The sequence below is a fragment of the Bufo gargarizans genome, chromosome 10 (genome assembly GCF_014858855.1).
Source record: "Bufo gargarizans isolate SCDJY-AF-19 chromosome 10, ASM1485885v1, whole genome shotgun sequence".
NCBI classification, from domain to species: domain Eukaryota; kingdom Metazoa; phylum Chordata; class Amphibia; order Anura; family Bufonidae; genus Bufo; species Bufo gargarizans.
This window is the reverse complement of record NC_058089.1, coordinates 72,289,218-72,304,877: the sequence shown is the minus strand read 5'-3', so window position 1 is coordinate 72,304,877 and position 15,660 is coordinate 72,289,218. Positions and strand designations below refer to the sequence as shown.

At 45.3% G+C, this 15,660-nt stretch overlaps 1 protein-coding gene across 5 annotated transcripts in view; it reads right to left on the bottom strand.

The window, feature by feature from the left end:
• Positions 1–2,938: 2,938 nt before the first annotated feature.
• The window catches only part of GANAB (glucosidase II alpha subunit), an 84,910-nt gene continuing 72,188 nt past the window's right edge, over positions 2,939–15,660 (bottom strand). For all 5 annotated transcript variants that reach the window (XM_044269455.1, XM_044269453.1, XM_044269454.1 and 2 more), the window contains one exon: positions 2,939–4,525. In XM_044269455.1, coding sequence (XP_044125390.1) covers positions 4,416–4,525 — 110 coding nt within the window. In that variant the 3' untranslated portion in view covers positions 2,939–4,415. The remainder of the gene's footprint in view (positions 4,526–15,660) is intronic.

Genomic DNA, 15,660 nt, shown 5'->3' with positions numbered 1-15,660 from the left:
TGTTTCTACTCCAGACAAAGTCCACTGCTTAAGCAGGTCCCCCAAGGTCTGGAATCGGTCCTTCTCCACAATCTTCCTCAGGGTCCGGTCACCTCTTCTCGTTGTGCAGCGTTTTCTGCCACACTTTTTCCTTCCCACAGACTTCTCACTGAGGTGCCTTGATACAGCACTCTGGGAACAGCCTATTCGTTCAGAAATTTCTTTCTGTGTCTTACCCTCTTGCTTGAGGGTGTCAATGATGGCCTTCTGAACAGCAGTCAGGTCGGCAGTCTTACCCATGATTGCAGTTTTGAGTAATGAACCAGGCTGGGAGTTTTTAAAAGCCTCAGGAATCTTTTGCAGGTGTTTAGAGTTAATTAGTTGATTCAGATGATTAGGTTAATAGCTCGTTTAGAGAACCTTTTCATGATATGCTAATTTTTTGAGATAGGAATTTTGGGTTTTCATGAGCTGTATGCCAAAATCATCAATATTAAAACAATAAAAGGCTTGAACTACTTCAGTTAGTGTGTAATGAATCTAAAATATATGAAAGTCTAATGTTTATCAGTAAATTACAGAAAATAATGAACTTTATCACAATATGCTAATTTTTTTTAGAAGGACCTGTATGCAAACTGTTGTAATTCCTAAACCGTTCACCTGATTTGGATGTAAATACCCGCAAATTAAAGCACATCTTGTTTGTTAAATTTCAAATCCATTGTGGTGGTGTATAGAGCCAAAAATGTTAGAATTGTGTTGATGTCCCAATAATTATGGCCCTGACAGTACGTAGAATGCCGGACACAATTCAGAGCTGTGGCCAGGACCAATACTAGCTTTCTGCTGTCAGAGATAAAAATTAAAAGGTCCCCCCTCCCACGTCATATTCTCAATCCAACTGCTCCCCCCCAGCCCTACTGTTATGGTCCATTCACACATCCGTAGTGTATTGCGGATTCGCAATACACCCAGCCGGCACCCCCCATAGAACTGCCTATTCTTGCCCGCAATTGCAGACAAGAATAGGACATGTTCTATTTTTTTCCGGAGGCATGGACCGGAAGTTAAGGGCCGCGTTCTGGAAATGCAGATGCATCTATTCCTGCCCCATGGAGAATGAATGGCTCCGCACCCGTTCCTGATTATTGCTTAATGGACGTGTGAATGGACTCTTAAAGGCATATTCAAATTGATATTACATACAGTAGTACATACCTCTTACATGCAGGGAGGTCTCTTCTGATGCAGAAGTTCTCTTACCTCGTCTTTATTCGTACCAGACCGCTATGATGAATTTCATATACGTCTCATGTTTGCAGAGTTTGCCACAGAGACCTCTTATTTTCCTCACTTTTCCATCATCCCCCCCCCTCTCCTGGTGCCTCAACTGTAAAATCACCCTGCTCCCCCCCCCCCCTCCATACTGTGCAGCCAGATACCACCACCCCCATTTATTATATACTTATGAAATAACAGTACCATGCAGATAGTCTCCAAATTTTTCCCAAAAGGCCCACCAATAGTAATAGTTCGCTCTTAGAGTGCCTCATTAGTAATCTCTCTCCTCAAGAGTGACCTTATTAATAGCACCCTTCATATTCTGCCGAATAATAATGCCCCCACATAACCTGAGTGGAAATGGACCCAGTATTATGATTATATCTGTACAGTTGGTATGTTATATATTTTCTTGTATTTTGTTATATGGAGCATGCTGGTATAATCTGGGTATCACTTGTATATAATTATATATGGAAAGCTGGTAAACGTTATACATCTTGTCCGAAATAAAAAGAAGAGGATACGACTCTCAAAAAAGTCTGAAAAGTGTGGCATGCATTTGTATTCAGCCCCCTGAGTCAGTACTTTGTAGGGACCCGGGTATGTGTAACTGCATTTGTGTATTATTGTTTACAAACATTGGATTTGGGATAATTTCTATGGTTACCACAATGCTTACAACAAATCTAAGTGGCCATATTCTTCTACAGCGCTTGTACTTTTGTCATGCACACTGTATGATCTCATCTGCCATTTACTACAGTGCAGCCCAAAAAATTTGGTGAGCTTCTTGTTTCACTGCCAATGCAGAACATCTCCTCACCATGGTTAAAAGGGGTTGTCCGCTTCTTACCATTGATGACCTATACTCAGGATAGGTCATCAATATCAGATCGGCAGGGATCCGACTCCCAGCACCCATGGAGATCAGCTGTTTAGAGAAGGCAGCGCTTGTAGGAGTGAGCAGGTGTAATTACAAGTATGTATGCCGTCCCTATTCACTTCATTTGAACAGACTGATCCGTTCCATAGAATTCTTCATAGCCATCGCATAGAAGTGAATGGGGACACCATACTTGGAATTACACTTGTTCACCACTGCAATTTCTGTGGCAAATAGCTTTACAGGAGTGATGCCTTCTCTTCAAAGAGCAGATGCTGATCAGATATTGATGACCTATCCTAAGGCCGAATGCACACGGCCATGTTCCGCGGCCGAGAGCGGTCCGTGGTAACATGGGCGGGCTGGATTCCTGCTGAGAGCTGGAGCGCACCACGTCATTGGTTGCTATGACGCCGTGCGCTCCCTGCTGCCGCCACAGTACAGTAGTACACTGGTATAGATCATACCAGTGTATTACTGTACTGCGGTGGCAATGACGCGGTGCGCTCCTGCTCTCAGCAGGAATCCAGGCCGTTTCCACGGACCGCTCTCGGTGTGCATTCGGCCTTAGGATAGGTCATCAATAGTAAAATGCTGACAAAGCTAGAAGCAGGTAAATCTGCGGCAATGCAAATGAATAAAACACCAGACTTCAACTACTAGAGGCATCTCCCAATACTTTTGTCCATATATAGAAGAACTGGAGTGAAAGAAAATGACAAGGGCACAGTGCAAATGCAAAGTGCTCGAGTATTCAGCAGACATTACAATAATAAAAAGGAATATAAATAAAGATGTGTATTTATATTTTATTTCTCATTTTATCAAAACATTTTCTAGTTATCAAGACATGGATCCACTTCACCAGAAATAGAAAAGCCTTGACATGTTATCTTCCTTATGTAGTCACTAGCCGACTGGAAAAGAATTAGGGACTTGGCTTGAAGCCCCCCCAAATCATAGCTACACATGGTGTCACATTAGTGGGCTGTCTCTGCACCTCCTCAGTACAGGTCAAGTTGAGGGAAAGAAAGAGCAGATGAGGTGTTGCCTGTCAATTTATTACTTTCAATTCACTTCATTCAAATATTCCTTATAATAGCTGCAGCCCTGAGGATTATATATTAGTCATTTGTATCACTTTTAAATCTAGTCAACCCTCCTCCCACATGTAAAAGCTATGAACACCTGGGGGAAGGGGGTATTGGTTTTTTATCATGGCATTTTACTCATTTTGGGCTTAAAATCATTATCAAACTGATCAGATATGGCTTAAATAAACGTTTGTGATGTGTACGAGTTTAGCGATGAGGGATACACATCAAGACGTCAGAGTAGCTCCCAGTTGGACTCACTGCACATACAGTGAAAGTGAAGGCTAAAAAACTAATTCTTGACAATTTTTAAAGAAGACCAACTGAATTTATAGACTAAAATGAGTAAAAGTCAATAAAAAAAATATATATTGGCCCTGAAGGTGTTCACATCCTTTAATGAGGACCTGTCACCAGAGCTAAAACTGTGTAGCTTGTATAGTCTAACTAGGCGTTCCTGTGATGCCCTCCTAAAGGTCCAGCACCATACTTAGCAATCTGGTGTGGTCACCAACTTTGCTTATATGCAAGTTATGGTTTCTCCCCCCGGTGACCATCTGCATCTCACACACCCTCCAGCTGCAGCATGATCTTCCAAAACCTAACATTTTTTATATGTTTTTCAAACCTCCGCTCCTTGCAAAAAAAAAAAGTGAACACTTCTGTGACTAGTGATTTGAGATAGACATAGGTGGTGCTGGAACTTTAGGGCCGCATAACTGAAGAGTGAGGGGTTCTGGTGCAGGAAAAGAGTCATGGGAAGCATGGCTAGTTGGCGTATACAAGTTGCACAATTTGTTTGGTTTGGTGACAGATCCTCTTTAAGAACTATTAGGGGCCATTTTAAGTCAGATAAAAAGTTAGATTAAGGGGCAGATAAAAAGAAAAGAATGCCTCAAGTGCGGGAGGAGGTGGTCGAGTTTCTTATTGTTAAGGATCCATATAAACACACAAGCACATACACACCATAAGTGCGGGAGGGCAGTACCCATAACTTGTCAGACATACATTCACACATACACTCAGTGCTTTGACACTTCCTCTGGTCTCTTTATTCTCATATTTGGTCCATGAATGAAGTCCAACTCGCAACACCTCTTATGGTGGTGGGGGGGGGGAAAATCAACTGCCCCTTCTTCCCCCATCCCTAAAGACTTGGTAAATCAGTGGTGTTATCGAAATGATATGGTGAAATCTGATGCGATGTTAACTCCTGGTTTTCGTACAGTTATCACTGAGGTTTGTGCATTGTAGTCAAATTCCAGGTGAACTTCTGAACCACCTAGGGAGAATGAAGGAAAGGGGTTAAACGTCACTACAAATATGGCTCCTTTGGGTCTAGCAAACAACCAATAGCCATACAATATTTCCTTCCCAAACCATTAACCCCTTCAGGACCCTGCCATTTTTTGCAAATCTGACATGTGGTAATAATTTTAAAATGCTTTTACTTACCAAGGCCATTCTGAGACTTTTCTCGTTACATTGTACTTCATGACAGTGGTAAAATGGAGTAAAATTAAATATATAAAAAAAATTTATATATATATATATATATATATATATATATATATATATATATATATATATATATATATACACATACATATACACACACACACATATACACACACTCATACAGTGCGATGCGAAAGTTTGGGCAACCTTGTTAATCGTCATGATTTTCCTATATAAATCGTTGGTTATTACGATAACAAATGTCAGTTAGATATACCATATAGGAGACACACACAGTGATATTTGAGAAGTGGAATTAAGTTTATTGGATTTACAGAAAGTGTGCTATAATTGTTTAAACAAAATTAGGCAGGTGCATACATTTGGACACTGTTGTCATTTTATTGATTCCAAAACCTTTAGGCTGGGTTCACACCTGAGCGTTTTACAGCACGTTCCTACGCGCTGTAAAACGCTCAACAAGGAGAAACCAATGATTCCCTATGGGAATGGTTCACACCTGGGCGTTTTACAGCGCGTACGATCGCGCTGTAAAACGCCCGACGCTCAAAATAGTACATGAGCGACTTTAGGGCGTTTTGACGCGCGTTTGTGGCCATAGGACACTGTAGTCAATCGCACAAACGCGCGTTTACTATTATAAAAAACGCGAATAAAAATGTGCGACAAAAACGCGCGTTTGCGCAACGCTCAGGTGTGAACCCAGCCTTAGAACTAATTATTGGAACTCAAATTGGCTTGGTAAGCTCAGTGACCCCTGACCTACATACACAGGTGAATCCAATTATGAGAAAGAGTATTTAAGGGGGTCAATTGTAAGTTTCCCTCCCCTTTAATTTTCTCTGAAGAGTAGCAACATGGGGGTCTCAAAACAACTCTCAAATGACCTGAAGACAAAGATTGTTCACCATCATGGTTTAGGGGAAGGATACAGAAAGCCGTCTCAGAGATTTCAGCTGTCTGTTTCCACAGTTAGGAACATATTGAGGAAATGGAAGACCACAAGCTCAGTTCAAGTTAAGGCTCGAAGTGGCAGACCAAGAAAAATCTCGGATAGACAGAAGCGACAAATGGTGAGAACAGTCAGAGTCAACCCACAGACCAGCACCAAAGACCTACAACATCATCTTGCTGCAGATGGAGTCACTGTGCATCGTTCAACCATTCGGCGCACTTTACACAAGGAGATGCTGTATGTGAGAGTGATGCAAATTTCTCCGCCCACAGCACAAACAGTGCCGCTTGAGGTGGGCTAAAGCCCATTTGGACAAGCCAGCTTCATTTTGGAATATGGTGCTGTGGACTGATGAAACTAAAATTGAGTTATTTGGCCATAACAAGGGGCATTATGCATGGAGGAAAAAGAACACAGCATTCCAAGAAAAACACCTGCTACCTACAGTAAAATATGGTGGTGGTTCCATCATGCTGTGGGGCTGTGTGGCCAGTGCAGGGACTGGGAATCTTGTCAAAGTTGAGGGACACATGGATTCCACTCAGTATCAGCAGATTCTGGAGACCAATGTCCAGGAATCAGTGACAAAGCTGAAGCTGCGCCGGGGCTGGATCTTTCAACAAGACAACGACCCTAAACACTGCTCAAAATCCACTAAGGCATTTATGCAGAGGAACAAGTACAACGTTCTGGAAAGGCCATCTTAGTCCCCTGACCTGAATATAATTGAAAATCTGTGGTATGACTTAAAGAGAGCTGTCTATGCTCGGAAGCCCTCAAACCTGAATGAACTAAAGATGTTTTGTAAAGAGGAATGGTCCAAAATACCTTCAACCAGAATCCAGACTCTCATTGGAACCTACAGGAAGCGTTTAGAGGCTGTAATTTCTGCAAAAGGAGGATCTACTAAATATTGATTTCATTTCTTTTTTGTGGTGCCCAAATTTATGCACCTGCCTAATTTTGTTCAAACAATTATAGCACACTTTCTGTAAATCCAATAAACTTCATTTCACTTCTCAAATATCACTCTGTGTGTCTCCTATATGATATATTTAACTGACATTTTTTATCGTAACAACCAACGATTTATATAGGATAATCATGACGATTAACAAGGTTGCCCAAAGTTTCGCATCCCACTGTGTGTGTGTGTGTGTGTGTGTGTGTGTATGTGTATAATATATATACAGACGTGGACAAAATTGTTGGTACCCTTTGGTCAATGAAAGAAAAAGTCACAATGGTCACAGAAATAACTTTAATCTGACAAAAGTAATAATAAATTAAAATTCTATAAATGTTAACCAATGAAAGTCAGACATTGTTTTTCAACCATGCTTCAACAGAATTATGTAAAAAAATAAACTCATGAAACAGGCATGGACAAAAATGATGGTACCCCTAGAAAACACAGAACATAATGTGACCAAAGGGACATGTTAATTCAAGGTGTGTCCACTAATTAGCATCACAGGTGTCTACAACCTTGTAATCAGCCATTGGGCCTATATATATGGCTCCAGGTAATCACTGTGTTGTTTGGTGATATGGTGTGTACCACACTCGACATGGACCAGAGGAAGCAAAGGAAAGAGCTGTCTCAAGAGATCAGAAAGAAAATTATAGACAAGCATGTTAAAGGTAAAGGCTATAAGACCATCTCCAAGCAACTAGATGTTCCTGTGAGTACAGTTGCACATATTATTCATAAGTTTAAGATCCATGGGACTGTAGCCAACCTCCCTGGACGTGGCCGCAGGAGGAAAATTGATGACAAATCTAAGAGACGGATAATCCGAATGGTAACAAAAGAGCCTAGAAAGACTTCTAAAGAGATTCAAGGTGAACTTCATGCTCAAGGAACATCAGTGTCAGATCGCACCATCCGTCGTTGTTTGAGCCAAAGTGGACTACATGGGAGACGACCAAGGAGGACACCATTGTTGAAAACGAATCATAAAAAAGCAAGACTGGAATATGCCAAACTACATGTTGACAAGCCACAAAGCTTCTGGGAGAATGTCCTGTGGACAGATGAGACAAAAATCGAAGTTTTTGCCAAGGCACATCAGCTGTATGTTCACAGACGAAAAAATGAAGCATATCAAGAAAAGAACACTGTCCCTACTGTGAAACATGGAGGAGGCTCTGTTATGTTCTGGTGCTGCTTTGCTGCGTCTGGCACAGGGTGTCTTGAATCTGTGCAGGGTACAATGAAATCTCAAGACTATCAAGGAATTCTAGAGAGAAATGTACTAGCCAGTGTCAGAAAGCTTGGTCTCAGTCGCAGGTCATGGGTCTTGCAACAGGACAATGACCCAAAACACACCGCTAAAAACACCCAAGAATGGCTAAGAGGAAAAAATTGGACTATTCTAAAGTGGCCTTCTATGAGCCCTGACCTCAATCCTATTGAGCATCTTTGGAAGGAGCTGAAACATGCAGTCTGGAAAAGGCACCCTTCAAACCGGACACAACTGGAGCAGTTTGCTCATGAGGAGTGGGCCAAAATACCTGCTGAGAGGTGCAGATGTCTCATTGACAGTTACAGGAAGCGTTTGATTGCAGTGATTGCCTCAAAAGGTTGCGCAACAAAATATTAAGTTAGGGGTACCATCATTTTTGTCCATGCCTGTTTCATGAGTTTATTTTTTTACATAATTCTGTTGAAGCATGGTTGAAAAACAATGTCTGACTTTCATTGGTTAACATTTATAGAATTTTAATTTATTATTACTTTTGTCAGATTAAAGTTATTTCTGTGACCATTGTGACTTTTTCTTTCATTGACCAAAGGGTACCAACAATTTTGTCCACGTCTGTATATATGATATATATATATATATATATATATATATATATATATATATATATATATATATATATATACATACATACATACATACATACACACATACACACACACACACCTCATTCAAAGAGTTTTCTTTATTTTCATGACTGAAAATTGTAGATTCACACTGAAGGCATCAGAACTATGAAGTAACACATGTGGAATTATATACATAACAAAAAAAAGTGTGAAACAACTGAAAATGTCATATTCTAGGTTCTTCAAAATAGCCACCTTTTGTTTTGATTACTGCTTTGCACACTCTTGGCATTCTCTTGATGAGCTTCAAGAGGTAGTCACCTGAAATGGTTTTCACTTCACAGGTGTGCCCTGTCAGGTTTAGGCTAAGTTTCACACTAGCGTTCGGTGCTCCGCTTGTGAGTTCCGTTTGAAGGCTCTCACAAGCGGCCCCGAACGGATGCGTACAGCCCCAATGCATTCTGAGTGTATTCGGATCCGCTCAGAATGCATCAGTCTGGCACTGTTTGGCCTCCGCTCCGCTCAGCAGGCGGACACCCGAACGCAGCTTGCAGCGTGCGGAGCCAAACGGATCCATCCAGACTTACAATGCAAGTCAATGGGGACGGATCCGTTTGACGTTGACACAATATGGTGCAATTTCAAACGGATCCGTCCCCTATTGACTTTCAATGTAAAGTCAGGAGTCCCTATTAATATACCATCAGATCGGAGTTTTCTCCGATCCGATGGTATATTTTAACTTGAAGCGTCCCCATCACCATGGGAACGCCTCTATGTTAGAATATACCATCGGATTTGAGCTACATCGTAAAACTCATATCCGACAGTATATTCTAACACAGAGGCGTTCCCATGGTGATGGGGACGCTTCATGTTAGAATATACTGAGAACTGTGTACATGACTGCCCCCTGCTGCCTGGCAGATGCTGCCAGGCAGCAGGGGCCAGACCCCCCCTCCTCCTGTAATTAACTTATTGGTGGCCAGTGCGGCCCCCCCCCTCCCTCCCCAGTATTAATTGTAGCCAGTGCGGCCCCCCTCCCTCTATATTCATCGGTGGCCAGTGTGGATTCCCAGTATTAAATATGACCAGTGCGGCCTCCCCCTCCCTCCCTCCCCAGTATTAAATATGACCAGTGCGGCCTCCCCCTCCCTCTATATTTATTGGTGGCCAGCGCGGATTCCAAGTATTATGACCAGTGCGGCCTCCCCTCTCTCCCCCCCCCCTCCCTATAGGCAATGCGCCGCACAGACCTTTCACTTACCAGTAGGAGCTCCCGGCCGGACACAGACATCGCAGCTCTTCAGGTAAGTATAATGCTTGTATTTATTGCCAAGTAACCATGGCAGCCAAGACTGCAATAGCGTCTTGGCTGCCATGGTAACCGATCGGAGCCCCAGCGATTTAAACTGGGACTCCAATCGGTACTCTCCGCTGCCACCAATGATGGGGGAGGGGGGGGGCGATTTTAATTAGGGGGGGGGGGGGGGGGGGGGGGAGGGGAGGCCGCACTGGTCACAATACTTGGAATCCGCACTGGCCGGTCACCAATGAATAGAGGGAGGGGGGCCGCACTGGTCATATTTAATACTGGGAATCCGCACTGGCCACCGATGAATATAGAGGGAGGGGGGCCGCACTGGTTACAATAAATACTGGGGAGGGAGGGGGGGCCGCACTGGCCACCAATAAGTTAAACACAGGAGGGGGGGTCTGCGGCAGCAGGGGGCAGTCATGTACACAGTTCTCAGTAGATTCTAACTTGAAGCGTCCCCATCATCATGGGAACGCATCTGTGTTTAGAATATACTGTCGGATCTGAGTTTTCCGAAGTGAAAAATCAGATCTGAAATAAACTGTTATGCAAACGGATCCGTTCTGAACGGATGCAAGCGTTTGCATTATAGGAGCGGATCCGTCTGTGCGGACACCAGACGGATCCGCTCCTAACGCAAGTGTGAAAGTAGCCTTAATTAGTGGGATTTCTTGCCTCATAAATGGGGTTGGGACCATCAGTTGCGTTGTGGAGAAACCGCCGAGAGTCCTACTGAATAGACTGTTAGAATTTGTATTATGGCAAGAAAAAAGCAGCTAAGTAAAGAAAAACGAGGATAAGTTCATCCGAGTCACCAGCCTCAGAAAATCGCAGGTTAACAGCAGCTCAGATTAGAGACCAGGTCAATGCCACACAGAGTTCTAGCAGCAGACACATCTCTAGAACAACTGTTAAGAGGAGACTGTGTGAATCAGGCCTTCATGGTAGAATATCTGCTAGGAAACCACTGCTAAGGACAGGCAACAAGCAGAAGAGACTTGTTTGAGCTAAAGAACACAAGGAATGGACATTAGACCAGTGGAAATCTGTGCTTTGGTCTGATGAGTCCAAATTTGAGATCTTTGGTTCCAACCACCATGTCTTTGTGCGACGCAGAAAAGGTGAACGGATGGACTCTACATGCCACAGTGAAGCATGGAGGAGGAGGTGTGATGGTGTGGGGGTGCTTTGCTGGTGACACTGTTGGGGATTTATTCAAAATTTTAGGCATACTGAACCAGCATGGCTACCACAGCATCTTGCAGCGGCATGCTATTCCATCCGGTTTGCGTTTAGTTGGACCATCATTTATTTTTCAACAGGACAATGACCCCAAACACACCTCCAGGCTGTGTAAGGGCTATTTGACCATGAAGGAGAGTGATGGGGTGCTGCGCCAGATGACCTGGCCTCCACAGTCACCGGACCTGAACCCAATCGAGATGGTTTGGGGTGAGCTGGACCGTAGAGTGAAGGCAAAAGGGCCAACAAGTCAGTTGCTTCAATGCATGTAGGGTTGTGGTCCTGGTCAAGACAATCTCCTGAACTCCAAACTGAATGTCAGAATGAGAAAGAAAGGTGATATAAGCAATTTTGAGCGTGGCATGGTTGTTGGTGCCAGACGGGCCGGTCTGAGTATTTCACAATTCGCTCAGTTCCTGGGATTTTCACGCACAACCATTTCTAGGGTTTACAAAGAATGGTGTGAAAAAGGGAAAAACATCCAGTATGCGGCAGTCCTGTGGGCGAAAATGCCTTGTTGATGCTAGAGGTCAGAGGAGAATGGGCCGACTGATTCAAGCTGATAGAAGAGCAACGTTGACTGAAATAACCACTCGTTACAACCGGGGTATGCAGCAAAGCATTTGTGAAACCACAACACGCACAACCTTGAGGCGGATGGGCTACAACAGCAGAAGACCCCACCGGGTACTACTCATCTCCACTACAAATAGGAAAAAGAGGCTACAATTTGCACGAGCTCACCAAAATTGGACCGTTAAAGACTGGAAAAATGTTGCCTGGTCTGATGAGTCTCGATTTCTGTTGAGACATTCAAATGGTAGAGTCCGAATTTGGCGTAAACAGAATGAGAACATGTATCCATCATGCCTTGTTACCACTGTGCAGGCTGGTGGTGGTGATGTACCGGTGTGGGGGATGTTTTCTGGGCACACTTTAGGCCCCTTAGTGCCAATTGGCCATCGTTTAAATGCCACGGGCTACCTGAGCATTGTTTCTGACCATGTCCATCCCTCCATGACCACCATGTACCCATCCTCTGATGGCTATTTTCAGCAGGATAATGCACCATGTCACAAAGCTCGAATCATTTCAAATTGGTTTCTTGAACATGACAATGAGTTCACTGTACTAAAATGGCCCCCACAGTCACAAGATCTCAACCCAATAGAGCATCTTTGGGATGTGGTGGAACGGGAGCTTCGTGCCCTGGATGTGCATCCCCCAAATCTCCATCAACTGCAAGATGCTAGCCTATCAATATGGGCCAACATTTCTTTAGAATGCTATCAGCACCTTGTTGAATCAATGCCACGTAGAATTAAGGCAGTTCTGAAGGCAAAAGGGGGGGTCCAACACACTATTAGTATGATGTTCCTAATAATTCTTTAGGTGAGTGTATAATAGATATAGAGATATCTATCTCTATCTATCTAATATCTTTTTTATTTATATGATAGCCTCTCTGAGGCAGACAGAGGGCCACCATACAGGGGCACAGTCTCTCTGAGAGGCAGGAAAAGGGTTAACAGGGATCCGGCCTGGGGAACCTCCAGGCGGGAAGAATTCGCGCCTGGAGAAGTTCCCACCCCCTTCAACAGAGGCCGGAATTTTGCGGCCTAGTAGGCCGTGAATCCGGGGCCTAAATTTTTGGCTGCACGGTATTAGAGGTACCGGCCGGGACCTGAGCCGGAGGGATGCTTGTACATACTGGCCGCCGGCCGGAAGAGTCAGGGGCCCGGATGGAGCGCCAGAATGGCGGTCCAGCCGCGAAGCCTGGGCCCAAATTTGCAGCGCCCTGCCAACTGGAATGTCCATGCCGGCCGCAGGTACCTACCCCGTGGGCCCCAGGCCCTGAGCATCACACCATTAAGGGGATGGGGGGGGGGGGGGGAGACCCTGAGACCGGGTGCCCGTGAGGATAGAAGGGACTCTGGCAGGAGAAAGGAGGCAATGTGGCTGAACCCATTCTGCAGCCAGCAGCAATGTCCTATGGGGGCCAGGAGGGGAGGAGAGGGAGCAGATTGCCGCCCTGAGGCACCCCAGGGGCCAGCCTAGGTTCAGCAGGGGAAGGTTCCACAGGCACCAGTATGGGGGTCAGGCACGCAGAAGATTTGGGGTGGGGGGGTGGTGACACAAGAGATTTTGTCCCCTGCGAAGCGTGGTGAGGAGGGAGGCCCCGGCCTGCCTGAACACCGCCAGGAAGGACCGGCGTGCCAGACGCACCTCCCAGTGCGACCGGGACTGCAGAGTAGCAGCAGCGCGGCAAAACCGGGACCCCAGCAGCTAGCACCAGACTTCCGCCGGCGGCTCCTAGAGGAGACTTGCGCCGGAACAGGTAACCCCACTCCAAACGATTCTCAGGGGCCCTGCAGCCTAAAGCTTTCTCGCTCTCCACGAACCGTCCTCTGTCTAGGACAGGAAACAGGAACTGGTGGTCTTGGGGCCATGCTCCTCCTTATGAGCTCTCCACGAAAGTTCCTGTTCTGGATGGAGGCGGTCTCTCAAGGGTGCTGTCATGGGCGTAAGGGAAAAACGGATTAAGGGGTTGTATATACCTGCTTCCACAAATACTGCTCTTCTATAGGGACTTTGTCAGAGGGTCATTTTGAAAAGGACAGGCAGAGGAAAAGGCAGGCCATTGCACAGGAGTGCTAGGGGTCGGGCAGGTGCATCCATTCCCAGACCTTACCGATGCGCAGCCATTCTTGGCATCGGATAAGGAAGAGAAGGTAGCAACGGCCGGTCTAATGACAGTACCCAGATCAGCCCAAGGAGGGTGGTCCCCACTGTTGCTGCGTACTCCTAGATCTCTAATGTCAGTTGTGGTGAAGGTGACGATCATGACATGTCGATAGACGTCGCGTGTGTGACCACAAGAGAGGAAGATGGGAGTTCAGAGGGAGAGATTGAGCAGCAGATAGGGAGGAGAAGAAGACAGAACACGTAGTGCACAAGCAGCAAAAAGCAGAATGCAAATTTATCTGGAGTGAGCCATCCACCATGCACGGTCACATCTTGCGCTCCCAAAACGCCGGCACATGGCTCCACAGTGTGGGTGTTTTTTAACTTGGCAACCCTATGATCAGCAGCTGACGTCTGCAGCCTGTGCTGTCAGCGCATACGTCGCGGTAAGCCCAACACTCACCTAGGGATGACCGCATTTAAAAGGCACCTGGCCTCCCATCACCGAGCCCAGTGGGAGCAACGCCGTCAGAACTCACAAAGCCACACTCCTGGTGCTCCACGTCCTGCATCTTGTCCTCCACTCCACAGTCATCGTATTCATCTGGCACAAGGCAGGCTTCCGTGGCCCAAATATTCGTGCATACATCTGACCACAAACGCGAAGTCTAGCAAACACGGGCAGGGAAGGTACATAACTTTTACTTCCCATTTGGTGAACCTTCTGACTGCCGTCAAGCATGTAACCCATGGCACCTGTGTGGAATTGTTGTTACCGCCACATATCGCAGCATTCAGGCCTGCCTCCTCTTCTCCTCCTCCTACTCCATCCTCAGTCTCCTCGGCTGACTCCTCCTCTTCCAGTGCTTCTGCTGCACCCCCCCTTATCACCCCAGAACCTATTCGACGTGCCAGGTGAGACGTTGCCATGCTGTGCTATGGCTGTTGTGCCTGGAAGCCAAGAGTCACACTAGCCTTGCACTGCCTTCAGCTCCGCGGTTACAGGCCGATCAGTTGCTAACCCTTCTCAATTTGACAGTTGGTAAAGTGGTGTGCGACAACGGTGCCAATCTGCTGAGCACACTGAAACAGGGCAAAAGGTGACGGGGAAGAGATCGTGACCGATATGCTCACTTGCCTAGCTCACAACAGTGTAGACTACCTCACATTTCTAAAAAGATCTCGGAGTAATTCAACACCTGTGACGACCAAATTTAACCAAATTTCTTCATGACCGCCCATGTTGAATACATATTTTTTGGGGCCTGTAATCTAACTGGCCAACAGTAAAATTGTTATACGGTGACCGCCTAATGTATGTACAGCCACATTATAGACTGTTCTCTTCTGTATGGTGAATGAATCATTTTTGGGGCCTGTAGCAGCAAGCGGGACACCTCTGTGCCACCGCCGTAGCTTGTATATTATCTGAAGGCAACGGGCTATGTGGAGGCGAGAGATTCAGAGGTGTAATATCATTCGATAGCAGCTCTTGTGAGGAAAGCGGTGAGTCTGGGACTGGCCCGTCTGCCCGAGTCGCTAAAGATGCATGTTTATTCCTCATCGTGGCTTTGTTTTGAGCTTTAGATATTTGAGATTTAGGTGCTGTTTGAGCTGGTAGCGTTTTGCGCTGTTGTCTTTGAGGTTGGGGTCCCATAAGGAATTTATCCATTCCTATGCCAAGATCATAGAGGGTTAAAACAAACGAACCTCACCACTTCTAGGGTAGCTGCAGAATTTACAGTATTCACCTGAGGCGTTTTACACAGTAAATGCATTTTTGGACAGAATTTTATCTTGCTTTTGTGTTACTATTTTCTGAGAGCCTTTTTTTTCCTGGACGATTGTCTTGGGTAGGGTCTCATTTTTTGTTATGGAATTATGGGAAAAGAAGGCTTTTGT